Source organism: Aaosphaeria arxii (assembly GCF_010015735.1).
Source record: "Aaosphaeria arxii CBS 175.79 unplaced genomic scaffold BU24scaffold_3, whole genome shotgun sequence".
Taxonomy (NCBI): domain Eukaryota; kingdom Fungi; phylum Ascomycota; class Dothideomycetes; order Pleosporales; genus Aaosphaeria; species Aaosphaeria arxii.
Genome location: NW_022983476.1, coordinates 653,415 through 666,498, shown reverse-complemented (window position 1 = coordinate 666,498; position 13,084 = coordinate 653,415). Strand labels below are relative to the sequence as shown.

Genomic DNA, 13,084 nt, shown 5'->3' with positions numbered 1-13,084 from the left:
GATTGAAGAATCATGCCATAACCACTGTTCAGGAGTACATATGTGTTCTGAAGGACTATCGTATCCTCGAATCTTATCGCACAATCTCCGTATAGTCTGATAACACTAGAATCAATTATATCAAGATTCTTGCGTTATATCCCGGGTTTTATATCCCCGCGAAGAGACCGAGTCAGAATATCGAGCTTTCTACAAATGCCCGGCAGATCTCTACGGCAGTGTAGCATCTTGTTCGGTTACTGCAACTGAACATGACGTTTAACCCACAGGGCGTAGGCCGTGGAATACTATAGCAACAGGCGACTGTAGTAGTATATCTAATTGTAATCGCTAGAGATCTATGTACTGATTGCTTCAGCACATACATCCTCAACTCGTTTGTCAGAACCAACCTATTTTTCAGTTCCAGAAGGCAATGCTCGGGGGAACAGGGCATATTAAAGAGATATAGAAATATCATAAGTTTTTGAATCGGCATTCTCGTCTATTTTGATTTCTGATAGACAAGTCATCTGGCCATTCACTTACCCTTTCGTCGATTCACCGTGATGGTGGCAGCCGTCCTAGTCCCAAGTATCATTGTCACCTAAGTCTCATCGTCATTCAACGAAGCTTGCTGTCCAGACGACTCCTAGCCGAATCTCAAACACATCACAGCAAGCCGATCAACCTGTTCATCGTAACGTGCAAGGCGGCGTCAAACTTGCACCCTATGCACAGTAAACATAGATCCCCACATACATTCCTTCCTACCAGATAAAAGCTTAACCGGACCACCAACGTTCAAAGCAAACTGTACTCCCGTGACAACTCAATCATACTTACATATTCTGGGCATCTTTCTCATAGTGCCTCTTAAAATCCAGACTAAAGACGAATTGTTTGTTAATGAAGCTGAGAACCTATAACAATCGTCAAGACCTCACATCATGAAGTCTCGAAGCCGCAGATACAATCGACTCTCTCCCACTACCCCACGAACCAAGGCGAAGACAACTAAATAGAGCGACCCCCCTCTCATAGCAACAAGAACAGTGCACTCCCTCCGCAACCCCATTGAAGCAAAACAAGCGAACCCCAACCCGGCGTACACAACCAAATAACACAAGACGTCACTCCCACCGCCTAACCCGCAAACCCGACCAAGTACGCTCGCTTTCCAACAGCATCAGGCGTCCTGCGTTAGGACCGTTCGGCTCTGGGACAAGCGACGGGACGACGGACGTATTCGTTAGCGGGAGCGAGCGCGGCAGCAGCAGACGTGCTTTGTAGGCGGCATGGCATGGCATGTATAATACGACAGGTAGGTATACAAGTACATGTACACTTCTGCATCTATGCATGCCTCGCTACCCTAGCGTATCCCAGACGGACGAAAGCTCGTTTTTATCTCCAGTACGCATATGACTTACGATCCTCTCGCGTACGCTCGCCGTGGATGAGGGTGCATACTGCATGCTTATGAATCAACCACGCGGTGAGGGAAGACGAAGAGGAAGTGAGGGTTACATGGAGAGGATGTATGCTAAGCAAGATGTACGTACAGTAGTATACATACGAGGTAACTAACTACACATTCAACTTCATTCTTACAAAGCGGGGGTTTTCAAGATCCGCCATTCACGACGTGGATGTATATGTACACTTTTCCAACCATCCTGTTTCTTCGTCAGAAAGGAAAGAGGAACTAACTGGAGGATATCGGCGATTGAGGGCAGGGCCATTATCGCATTTTTAGCTTCGTCACCCAAAGCAGGTAATTACGATAACCAACATCCACCACCAGAAAAGAAAGAAAACATGATCGCCATACCATAGGTCGATATGCCATACCTTATCCCTTGGCGTTCTGTTCTAGAAGGCCAAGCGGGGGGATGAGCATTTCCTAAAATAGTCGTCCGTCGTGCGGTGGAGCTTAGTTTAATTACCTGTGGTATTTGGAAGAAAACCGTCGTCGTCCCCATCACGAATCGTTCTCCGCGTAACTGCTTCTATCATCACTAGGTCTCCAATTCAGCGGGGCGTGTTAGTTTAGTAGGTGGGATACGTCAAAGGCTCGAATTGGAGGTAGGAAACTAAGGGAGTCGAGACTTGTTCGGGGGTTTGGCCAGTTGTGGTGAGATGCTACGAGGTGGTGGTTCCTCTGTTTAAGGGGCTGGAGGGGTTCCACCTGATGGCGTTATGTAGACTTTTTAATTGTTTGACAAGAAGAGAGAGTATGGAAATCTATTGGTGTTTAGTTAATTTTTAACACGAAAGAGAGGGTAAGGGATTTGAAGGCTTGATGAAAAAATCATCAGAGGCATTGATGATGCGTGGTCGACCTCATTGGGCTCTGAACGAGATCAAACAACAAGAACAATAAGTGATCTCTCGAGGTTGCTCACCATGTATACTTTAAACCTGTCCAATTGATCTTCACATTTCCAATTGCACAGTAAGTAACAACGGCTAACCAGAAAGGACCGAATGCTGCCCTCTTAGACCGTTGATACGAATCCGAACTGTACGAGGCCGTTCAGTAGCTGCAATACCAAGCAACCAAGCTCTACCCGCAGACGATCACTCTGCTTAACCACCACCACCACCACCACCACCAAAAGCGTCCCTGTTCCACTCAAACATTCATCTCATAGACAAGATCAACTCGTAACATACGCTCGTTGCCAATTGGCAACGCATATCGTGTACCATTTCACTCACCGAATCTCAAAAAAAAGGTGAAGACAAAAATAGACCACACTAGCCCTCTATTTCCATCTCGAGACAGGTTGTTACGAATACTTCAGCAGCACTCAAAGCCTTCCGAAACGCGCGTTTACAAAAACATGTAACCCAACTATTACCATGTGTACACGTGTATTTCCCCCCCTCTCCCTTCCCCCATCGAACTAGCCCATACAATCGTGCCTCGGTACGTATACCCTCAACTCAACCATGGCGTTCGCTGGTGGCTTGCTTGAATCGCATTTGAAGGGGGAAACGAGCAAGCTAACGATGCGTAGTGTAGTGCAGTCGCAAATGGTGTAGCGAAAGTGTAGCGAAGAGAAAAACGGACAAACAAAAAAGAGACAAGCCTGTTGCTTTGCTTGCTTACACGGGGTTATATAATTGCGAAATGTGTGGATTCTTGTTTCTACTTTTGAGTTTGATTTTGATTTAAAGTGGTGCGTGGTGAGAGGGGAGCGGAGCGAACACGAGGGAGGAGGAGAGGTGCGTATCGCTATCGGGTATGGGAGTGTTAATGCCGCTGCTCTATTTGTGGCTCCGATGGACGGTGAGTACGAGGAGGTGCTATTTTCGAATCGTGAACGCAACATGCGATGGCGACGCAGGATAGCAATTGCGTCGTGTGTGTTTGGTGTTTAGTACAGTATGTATATATGTTACGTGTGCTGCTTGGTTGGGGAGGCGAAACTTGATGCTGGTGCTCGGTGCCACCACTTAACAGGTGGCCATAAGCATACGTAACTATGGATTGGATGTATCATGTATTCAGCAGCATCTACGGTACCGAAGTGTCGAAACGCACGCTTGTGATAGACAGATCAACCTTGAAGCATGTCATGGCATAGCATAGCAATTGTAGCTCAAGAAGGCGGGAACTGTAAGTGCATTCCCAGCCGCCTGTCCTGCTCGCCGTGTTATAATAGAACCACTATGATGCTATAGTGCAGCAAGCCTAGCTCTCTTTCATACCATCATCGCTGCGGTGTGAAGCGAGCGAGGCTCAAGTGGTCGCTTGAGCGCACTCCTTTCGATTCGACGCAGCGCATGTGAGTAGTGTATATGTGTAAACCTGTTTCTGATCCCCACCTCTATTCTACATCCGTGAGGGCGTGCATGCGCAGGGTGTGGAGTGTGGGCGCGATCTCGTTTAGATGGGATGTGGATTGTGTGCGCGTGTGCGTTTGATGATAGATGAGGCAAATAATAAATCAGATTAAGCTCCGACGACCGATTCGCATCTGCATCATCACGCAGCAGCGCAGGCTGCGCAGCCAGCAAGTCCAGCCAGCCAGCCAGCCCCCCAGCGAGCGTGTGCGCGGTGCCCACGGGATGTACCGATATCCCACACCACATGGGGCGCTGGAAATGGGTTCGCGCGACGGAGGGTGTGTACCCAAAGCGGAGCTCATGGCAAATCGAAAGAGGAACTTTGGAGAGACGGGGCTTGACTTGAAGAGGATGGGCTGAGAGACTAGGCGGGCTGGGAAATGGATCGCCGGTCGTTGTGACAGAAGAAGGGCCGTGGGATGGGTCGATCGCTACCTAATTAACAGGTTCAGGGTCCGTTGGGGGATTTGTGCTACGAGTGCGGTATGGTATGGTATCTACCGGTTGGTGAGGATGCCTTGATTGATTGATTGATTAAGTTGAATCGAATAATGGATTGATTTATCGTGACTTTAGCTACGTACAGAGTAGAAACATATCCACTCTTGCGAGATGTAGTAATTACACCACGCAGACGTTCAGACTTGTTATTCACACAGAAAGTCATTTTCTGGGTACATACACCTACGTACAGCATGGCATCGCACACTCAATTCCAGCTGATCTAACAGGAACAATTCCGCCCGCAGCACCTCCGCCGATCGCAAAAGCAGGGAAAAACCCCCCCATATCCCTCTGTACTCCGTACGGTTGGTTGAATGAATATAGGCGCATATATGTACTGTATATCTACGGTTAGATTCCCACATCCGTTCAACGCAAATGAAAATTCGATTTCTCGCGGATTGATTATTGTTGATTAAGTGTGTAGAGCAGTCTTAATGCGGGAGATTACCATGTCAAAGGTCGCCCGCTATGCACGTACGTGCGTGCGGTGCGGTGCGGGTGCGGAGATGCGACTGAACCCAGCGCAAACGCTCTAGTCCGGTGCGGTGCGGATACCATGCAATGCGACGATCGCGAGCGAGGGAGTGACCACCTGTCCGTCCCTCTTTTCATTAACTGTTCGACGACGAAAGGGTATGTGGTAGAGAAGGGTACGTACCCCCCTTTTGGGCTGATCTGCGACCCCGCTGTGCATGTTATCTCCGTGAACTGTATGTATGTATGTATGCACTGCATGTGTGGTGTACTCTGTAGTTGTGTGTACGGCAAATGCTATGCTTCATTCATTGCTACATGTCTGTAAGGAACTATACCCCACCTAGTCATGTGTATGTATGTATGTACAATAGTATATTGTGGTCGAGATTATATAGAAAAAAATGTTACCCCTCCTTTCTGATGCTTTGGTATCATAAAATGCGACAACACCAGTAAAATGCTCTGTTTGCTAAAAAAACGCCGTTATCGTGAAATGCTCTCCATCTTGCCCATCCAATGCCGCCAATGTGTGCTTGTGGATTATCTAGTTCCTGTTGCTGAACGCCTTGCCTTGAAATGTTGATTGATTAAATTAATTAACTGCTGTCGTCGCTCGTGGTCGCGTCGCTTGTTGATGTTGACTTGTCGGAACTGGATGGCAGCGGGCCCAGCGTCCACCTCCAGTCACGCCTGCGCTTCCTTCGTCCGGCCACCGGAGTCTCTGGGCATGAATCGCTGTCAGAGTCGGATGAGTCCCGCTTGTCACCTGTGCGAGGTCCTCCCAGTCGTGGGGATGTGTCAAGAGAAGAAAATCGTGCATCTTGTCCACGTGGAGGTGAAGAAGCATTGGATGATGAAGAGGCTTCTGAAGACGAGGCGGTTTGAATGGAAAGGGACGCGGACGAGGAGTCGGAACTGGAGGTTGCCGTCTCGATGCTTGAGATGGTCGAGTTGGAGCTGATTGAAGATTCGAGGTCTGAATGCGCGAGAGTGTACTTCGTAGTCTTGATTTCTTCCTCCAGCGGCGTTCGGAAAGAGACCTTCTTTTCCGCAGGGAAGAGTGGGCGTGCCGGTGCCATCTTTCGTGGAATCAACTGTCGTGCAGGGCTGTTGCTGAGAATCGAGGCGAGGTTGTGAGGTTGCTTATATGGGATTGCGATGGTGGCTGACGCATTCGAAGATGCAGAAGTCAGGACAGAGGAGAAAGTGGAAGCAGAGTTCGGTGTGATGGAGCTAGGTGGATTTGAGTTGGATTCCAGAGGTTTTGTGACTGAACTGTCGATTGATAGACCTAGTCGCGGTTTGGAGGGTCGGTCGAGGGTTGGCGCAGCAGATGTAGGCGCCTCGTAGGCATTCGAAAAAGTGTTTCGGACGGTAGGAGAGGCCGCACTCAACGTATCCAGGCGCAGACTTGTTGAACCACCTTTGCCAAAAGTGCGGTTTTTGAAGAGTTGCTGGGTGTCAATCTGGAGCCTAGGTCGTTGAGGAAGGTTGACTTTGCTGGCAGCAGAATCAGGCTGGCGTTGGGGTAATAAGGCGAGGGAGGTGGTCATGCTGGGTGGGGGGTCATGAGGTGACGGGTAGGACGGCGACATGGAATGTGATATAGTCGAAAGCATCATGTGTCGAGTGCTCTAGGAGCAGGTGGTAAGGTATGAGTAATTTGTTGGTTGCGCAGATGATCCGTATGTGTGTGTGTGTGTGCAGTGTTCCCTTTGGTGGTGATGGTGGTTGTAGTGGTAGTGGTGGATGATAGTTGTTTTATTGGCAATGAGAGAGGTTGGAGAGGGGAGCCGGGTGTATTCGTATTTTGTTGTGTAGTTGAGCTGTCTCAGACTCGTATTGTTTTATTTCCACTGGGGGGAGGTTGATGAAGGCTGCTGACGGCGGCGGTAGGGTAGAGCGAGTATAAGGTAGGGTTAAGAGTAAGGTTGTTGGTGGGTGGTGTGGTGTGAGTAAGTGGCAGTAGTGGTGGTAGTGGTGGTAGTAGTGTAGTGTGTATGGGATGGTGATCGATCAACTCGAAAAGAGGGCAGTCATGAGGGGCATGATGAGATATAAAGAAAGAAGAGTCTGGGTGGGTCCCTTGGGGGAGGCAGAGTTACGCACGCCTTGAATCTACTTTTGCAGTGTATTATTGCATTAGGACCATGTAGGTAATAGTAGTAATTAGAATAGTTAGAAGCGTAAGAGTGAGTGAGGAGTGAGTAGAGGAGTAGAAGGAAGAGGAGGAAGAGGAAGAATAGACCAACCAGCCAACCAGCCAGCCAAACGCCAGACAGACGGACGAGTCCTGTCGATACGGCCGATCCTTGTTCCCTTGTAGGAATAAGTGGATCCACCCCTGCTTAGTCCCTTCCCCCCCAATCCCTGCTCACCCACCTACACCTACATAAACCCACTTGCCAAGACACTGGGTCCGTGTGTCGTCTGGATTCCGTGGCCAATGACGGAAATAGAGTCTCTATTTTCGGCTCTTCGCCACCATCCCATCATCCATCATCCATTGCAAGTTCACCTACCTATTCACCACCATTCACCATACAACGTTTCGCCATTCACCGTTTGCCATAATTACCATCCACCGTAATCATCACCCTCATGCTCTTCTCTGTACCTCTTTCATGCAGGTAACGAAAAAAACTCAAATCTAGTCTTTCATAATCATTATCAGCTCCGTCATTCTCTTTTTATTCCTCTCTACTAATCCTGACTGTATGAATGAATACCAATCCAAGTCCCCTTTCTAGCCTTACACACTTACTTACACTTACGAGTACACTCACACTACACCAGTGCACTACAGATAGTTCACAGACCACTTTGTTACCTACTCGTACAAGTAGTACGGTCTACACATCCAGACTCCAATAGTCCACCTAGTCACCTCTTCTGATCACTGATCAATACGTACCCTCCGTAGTAGTGCAGTCATCATCAAATTCTACCCTGCTCTACCCCACCATATACCACTATTTTACCATCATACCACTATTGTATCGTCCTGTAGCATTAGGTACTCTACTGACTGGACTGGATTGGGCCTTTTCCGTCGCATAACCCCCTACCGTTCCTGTCTTTCTGTTTCCTACTCCTACTCCTACTCCTACCCACCCTGTCCTGTCTCGTGCAGCCGCTGCATCTATTGCGTATTGTGTGATTGATCTATTGTGCGGCGCTTCCTCATAAGACGCTCAACCAATATCCGCCCTCCAACACCCCGTATCGGTACTACCCAATTAGTCCGGGCGACTGGGCATGCCAATCAGCCGCTGCGGATATCGGACTGCTTCAGGCCCGTTTCGTTTTCGACTCCATTCCAACCCATCCCATTCTGCATCCATCAAACACTATCGCTGTGTTTCAAACCCGCGCGTCTCCGCTGAAGCATTCGCAAGCCAGTTGTGAAACCTCGCCGCAGCCATCGATTAACTAGTCATACTTACACACCTAGGCATCTAGGTAACTAATGGTCAAGAAACCAGATGCAGGTTGGTCGGTCGGTCTGCAAGGCGCCAGGCCTCCTAAACGCAATCAATCAATCAATCGTAGCGAACGCCGCACCAACAAACACCGCCTGCCAGGCGCTCTACTCAACCTCGTACCGTCTTTGTAATTTACTGAACCTCGCCCAGCGCTTCCCCTTCAACTAATCCCACAATGGAGGACCAACATCATCCTCACCATCATTTTCCACGAAGGAAGAGGCTCGAGAGGCAGCTAGACTCCGTCATCCTGCACTTTGTAAGGCCAAGCCCTCTGTTCTATTATGTTCTGCTCTGCACTGCCTGGACGCTATGTCCGCTTCCGCCAACTGCTCCTCTGTTATACGCAGCGGCCGCTCGGCCTAATTGAAATTACTCGCGACTACAATCTCACTTGGGCATCTTTTTGCGCAATAACAAAACAATGATGCTATCTATGTTGTTGAATGGCTGCTAACGTGTTCCGCCTTGCGACCGCAGGATTATGTAGGCCCTTCTCGTTCCACCCTAGTGATTTCGCGCTCCAATCCGAACCCGGTTTAGCTTACATCCTCTCTCGCAACAACTTAGGACTGCTTTTATGCCTCCGTCATAGAGAATGAAACACCATCGCTGAAGAATCTTCCACTGGCTGTGCAACAGAAACAGATCGTGGTCACCTGCAACTATGAGGCGCGCCGACGAGTACGCCGTCCCCACCGCTCCTGTCATCTGACATTCCACTCGGGCGTCAATCCGCTGACGGGTGTCTATCCAGGGCCTCTACAAACTGCAGCTTATCAAAGATGCAAAACGAATATGTCCAGAGGTTGTCATAGTACTGGGTGAGGACCTCACACGCTTCAGAGACGCTTCGAAAGAGCTATATGCCTTCCTCAAGTCCTTCTCTTGGAATGGAAAAGTTGACAGGCTGGGTTTCGACGAGGTGCGTTTGTCTCATTCCCTGTCAGCTGGCTGGTATCGTCCGTTTACACTGCCACCCCTTCCTTATGTCATCTTGAGACATCCTATTGATTCCCTCGTGCCATGTCTATTCCAGTCCGTGCCGTAGAGTCAGAGAATTGAACAATCCCAAAACAGGTTTTTATGGACATTTCGGACATCGTGGACTATAATTTTAGCCTGCTGAACCACAACGATCTCGCGAACTCGTTCTTTTGTCTTTCCAAAGATGATCCAACGCTGGGCTTCACCTTTGATGCAGCGCTGGTCGCTGGCGGTACTTATCCGCAAGCGATGAATAAGACAGGTAAGCCTGCAATCTGCTCCATACGCAGTAGATATTTTCCGACATTGGCTACGTCATTTAACGGGGTAAATTCTCGAACCTGGGCGGGCATCAATGAGGCTTAATTATTGTTTCCTTTTGCATCCATGTACGGTGATTTGGCTATCCACACACTCGGGATGTTGAGCTGGACCTACTATATTTCTCCCGAAATTTGGTCTGGGGCAGCACAAAGAAGACACCGCCGAGGCGTGCCCAAATGGGGTTTCAATCTTACGGCCATTATTTTCTCTCGCACGAATTTCAATTCGAATGCAGTATAGCTAATAGGACGCGTAGGCGCCCCCTCAGATTGTAACGACTTTCTTCTTCGACTACATCTTGGGTCCCACTACGCCAGGCACGTGCGCCAGTTGCTTGAAACCCAGAAAGGGTATACGTGCACCGTTGGCGTTTCTACAAACAAGCTATTGTCAAAGCTTGTCGGCAATCTCCACAAACCAAACGGTCAGACGACCCTGCTACCGCCGTACGATGTATCTGACACGAATACTGTCGTCGTCGACAACGTCACTTCCTTTGTCGACGGCCATGAGGTGGGTAAGATTCCAGGAATTGGCTTCAAGCTGGCGCAGAAGCTCCGAACCCACATCCTAGGACGGCCTTCGGAGCTCGATCTCTCTGCAAAAGAAAATCTCGTGCTACGAGATGAAAGAGATGTACTCGTAAGAGACGTACGAACCTTCCCCGGGATGGGCGCCGACGTTCTCGAGCGCCTACTGGGGGGACCTGGTACACCACACGGAATTGGGACCAGGGTTTGGAACCTCCTCAATGGTTTCGACGATACTGAAGTCGGTCTCGCGCGCGAAGTTCCCAAACAAATCAGTATCGAAGACAGTTATATTCGTCTCGACACGTATGACGAGCTGCTCAAAGAGCTACACATGCTGGCAAGGAGCTTGCTCAATCGCATGCACACAGACCTCTTGAATGATGATGACGACGATGACGACGACGTCGATGAAACTCCTAACGAATCAGTTCTAGATGCCGCGGCTCAAGACCCAAAAAGCACTACTAAAAAGCGATGGATGGCATTCCCAAAGACGATTCGACTCTCCACACGACCTCGACCCCCACAGAACCCCGACGGCAGTCGAAACCGCTCGTTCGCTAGGATTTCTCGCTCCGCAGCGATGCCAAACTTCGTGTTCAGCCTGCGGGATTCCACAGACTCTCTGGCGGATCGCCTGGTGTCGGAAACATTGATCCCCTTGTTTCGAAGACTCCATCCAGAAAAGAGCGGGTGGAATCTATCCCTGGTCAACGTTGCGGCGACCAATATGGTCGACGCAGCGAGCGACACAGCCAAGGGTGGGGTAGGAAGAAACATTGCAAAGATGTTCAAGCGCCAGGATGACGTCCTGCGGCAGTGGAGGGTCGAAGAGGAAGACGAGATCGATCTGGGGGAAGATGCCGTAAGGATCGAGGGGGAAATTCTCCGAGATGCCGACAGGTTTGAAATCCCGGACGAGGTTATGAAGGATGTGGAGGCAAAGCCCTTCCCGTTGGTAAATACGGAAGAGGATGTAGAGCAAGGCGGCGGTGGCGGCAGTGCATTGTGGGAATCAGAGGATGAAGATATGCCGGATGACGACACGTTTCATTGTCCACAGTGCGGTGCCACACTCCCGCTGTTCGCCATTGAAGCGCATAACCGTTGGCATGAGCAGCATTGATGGAATTCACGATAAGTCCAAGGTTTAAGATACCCATACAATCGAAAATAGAGTATATTACCACAAGACGGACGGATCCTTCACGGAGTGTGTCCGCAGAACAATTGATAGAGAATTCTGACACAAATGCCTTCGGGCAATGTTCGAAAGGAAATTTACTTCATCATTTAGCACTGTCTGTTTATGATTTTAAAGGCACGGTCTATACTATACATCTAGAGATCCTTCGGTCCTTCCCATCTTCAAATTTTCAGCCGAGCTCATGGCACCTTCCAAACTTCTTTGCTCCTACTAATCTGGAAGCTAGCTCCCCTTCAAACGAAACGGAAAACCCTCAACCTCTCTCGCCCTCACAACACCATTAACAACAAAATATCCCTATCGCTAAGATTTACAATCTCTACTATCGCTAATCAACTTATACTCCGTCCATCAACTTGCCATCCTTTCCTTACACAACAGGTCAATATGGCGGAGACAAGCAGTCAGTTTCCTCTGTATGCTGGAGAGCAAACTTCCAGACATTAATGTGGAATTTCTAGATATTAAAAAGAAAGTTGACAAGGAAGCCGCCAAGGGGGAAAATAAGGATTCCCAGAGTTTGTTCCTTTTCGAATTGCGCGGGTGTGAGCATATTTGTTGATGAGACTTGTAGCTGTATCGGATAACGATGCGTCAGAGTGCGACGAAAACCCGCGTATACAGACACCTCTGAACGATGATGGTGATGCCCACGATGACGAGGATCCATTTGGAGACCACGCGGCGGTTCCAGACGATCAGGACAAATCATCCTCGCCTGAGACTCAAACATGGGAGGAGCAATCCGAAGCAGGGCCCAGTGGAATCTATGGAAGACCACGACGGAATACCATTCATGAAGACCACGGGCCTACAGAGTCATCCTTGGCTACAACAGATTCAGCTTTGACGTCCAACACAAATGAGGGAGTAGTTCTACCATCGGGCACAGTCGTTACGGTCAGGGAATGGATCGTAGAACACTCAGCCGCGGAAGAATCCTGTACTGAGCCCACAGAAGACGACCAGCCATGGGAGTTCGACCAAGAAGAAGCAGAACTTGACAATCGTCTATACTTGGCTCGGATGAAGGTAAGTGATTAGGGAGCCACCGTCGACGCGGACTTCGTCGAGCAGATTCTTTATGCCGAAGCGGAATCGGATAGAGGTTGCTGGTACAGTTCTCGATCCAAGTTTGGGCCAGGAGACCCAGTGCTCTCTCGCGTTCCACCACCACAATTTCCCAAAGCTCCACAAGATCCCTTCGGACAAGTAGCTATTCCAGCCGTAAAGGGCCGGAGGCGTCGAGAATGGACCAACTTTCCTCAAACACTGCAAGATCCTATAAGTACGGCATGGAATGTCAGGACGAGAGATGCAATGGTAAGTGAAATACATGAGGGGAGGAGTGCTACTCACGTAAAACAAACACTAATGCCAGGAAGGTCCCATACCGTATCATATTTCTCCATCCACCATCAGCTGTAAAGTTCGCACACGTTCTCACCATCAGCCCTCGTCGATTTCCGCTTTCAGAATCGAAACCCTCGGCCAAATTTTCTCCCACAGTCCTGAGGTGGGATGTCGCTGTCGCCGAGCCCAAATCTGAAAGCAAAGTCAACACGCGCGATCGAATCGGGATGGTGAAATTCAACTCTCGTAAAGATGATGAGTACGATGGACTCGACGATTCCTCGGATGTAGAAGTTCCTCCAGGGCCACCGCGCTATACAGTATTAGAGTGGGCGGATGAACCAGCCAAAGAACTCACAGACTTCCGTCGTAAA

At 49.3% G+C, this 13,084-nt stretch overlaps 4 protein-coding genes across 4 annotated transcripts; 2 read left to right on the top strand and 2 right to left on the bottom strand.

The window, feature by feature from the left end:
* Positions 1-3,629: 3,629 nt before the first annotated feature.
* On the bottom strand, positions 3,630-4,196 carry BU24DRAFT_142999 (uncharacterized protein). Its single transcript, XM_033521152.1, has one exon. It carries the CDS (start codon positions 4,081-4,083, stop codon positions 3,694-3,696), a length of 390 nt encoding a protein of 129 aa, XP_033385407.1. The 5' UTR covers positions 4,084-4,196; the 3' UTR covers positions 3,630-3,693.
* Positions 4,197-5,417: 1,221 nt separating this feature from the next.
* Positions 5,418-6,374, bottom strand: BU24DRAFT_407145 (uncharacterized protein; the record flags this gene model as incomplete). Its single annotated transcript, XM_033525797.1, has 1 exon — positions 5,418-6,374. The coding sequence occupies one exon, from the start codon at positions 6,372-6,374 to the stop codon at positions 5,418-5,420; it is 957 nt and encodes a 318-aa protein (XP_033385406.1).
* A 2,107-nt stretch (positions 6,375-8,481) lies between these two features.
* On the top strand, positions 8,482-11,276 carry BU24DRAFT_345855 (DNA/RNA polymerase; the record flags this gene model as incomplete). Its single annotated transcript, XM_033523463.1, is given in 6 exon segments — positions 8,482-8,565; positions 8,877-8,990; positions 9,064-9,239; positions 9,257-9,272; positions 9,387-9,582; positions 9,874-11,276. 6 exon segments carry the CDS (start codon positions 8,482-8,484, stop codon positions 11,274-11,276), a joined length of 1,989 nt encoding a protein of 662 aa, XP_033385405.1.
* A 272-nt stretch (positions 11,277-11,548) lies between these two features.
* BU24DRAFT_142922 (uncharacterized protein) lies at positions 11,549-12,539 on the top strand. The gene is made up of 2 exons (XM_033521151.1): positions 11,549-11,760; positions 11,819-12,539. The coding sequence occupies exon 2, from the start codon at positions 11,919-11,921 to the stop codon at positions 12,399-12,401; it is 483 nt and encodes a 160-aa protein (XP_033385404.1). The 5' UTR covers positions 11,549-11,760; positions 11,819-11,918; the 3' UTR covers positions 12,402-12,539.
* The last annotated feature ends 545 nt before the right edge of the window (positions 12,540-13,084 follow it).

Coding starts and splice junctions, on each gene's coding strand:
- BU24DRAFT_142999 (XM_033521152.1), bottom strand. CDS start 4,083: ATGTGGTGTGGGATATCGGTACATCCCGTGGGCACCGCGCACACGCTC.
- BU24DRAFT_142922 (XM_033521151.1), top strand. CDS start 11,919: ATGAGACTTGTAGCTGTATCGGATAACGATGCGTCAGAGTGCGACGAA.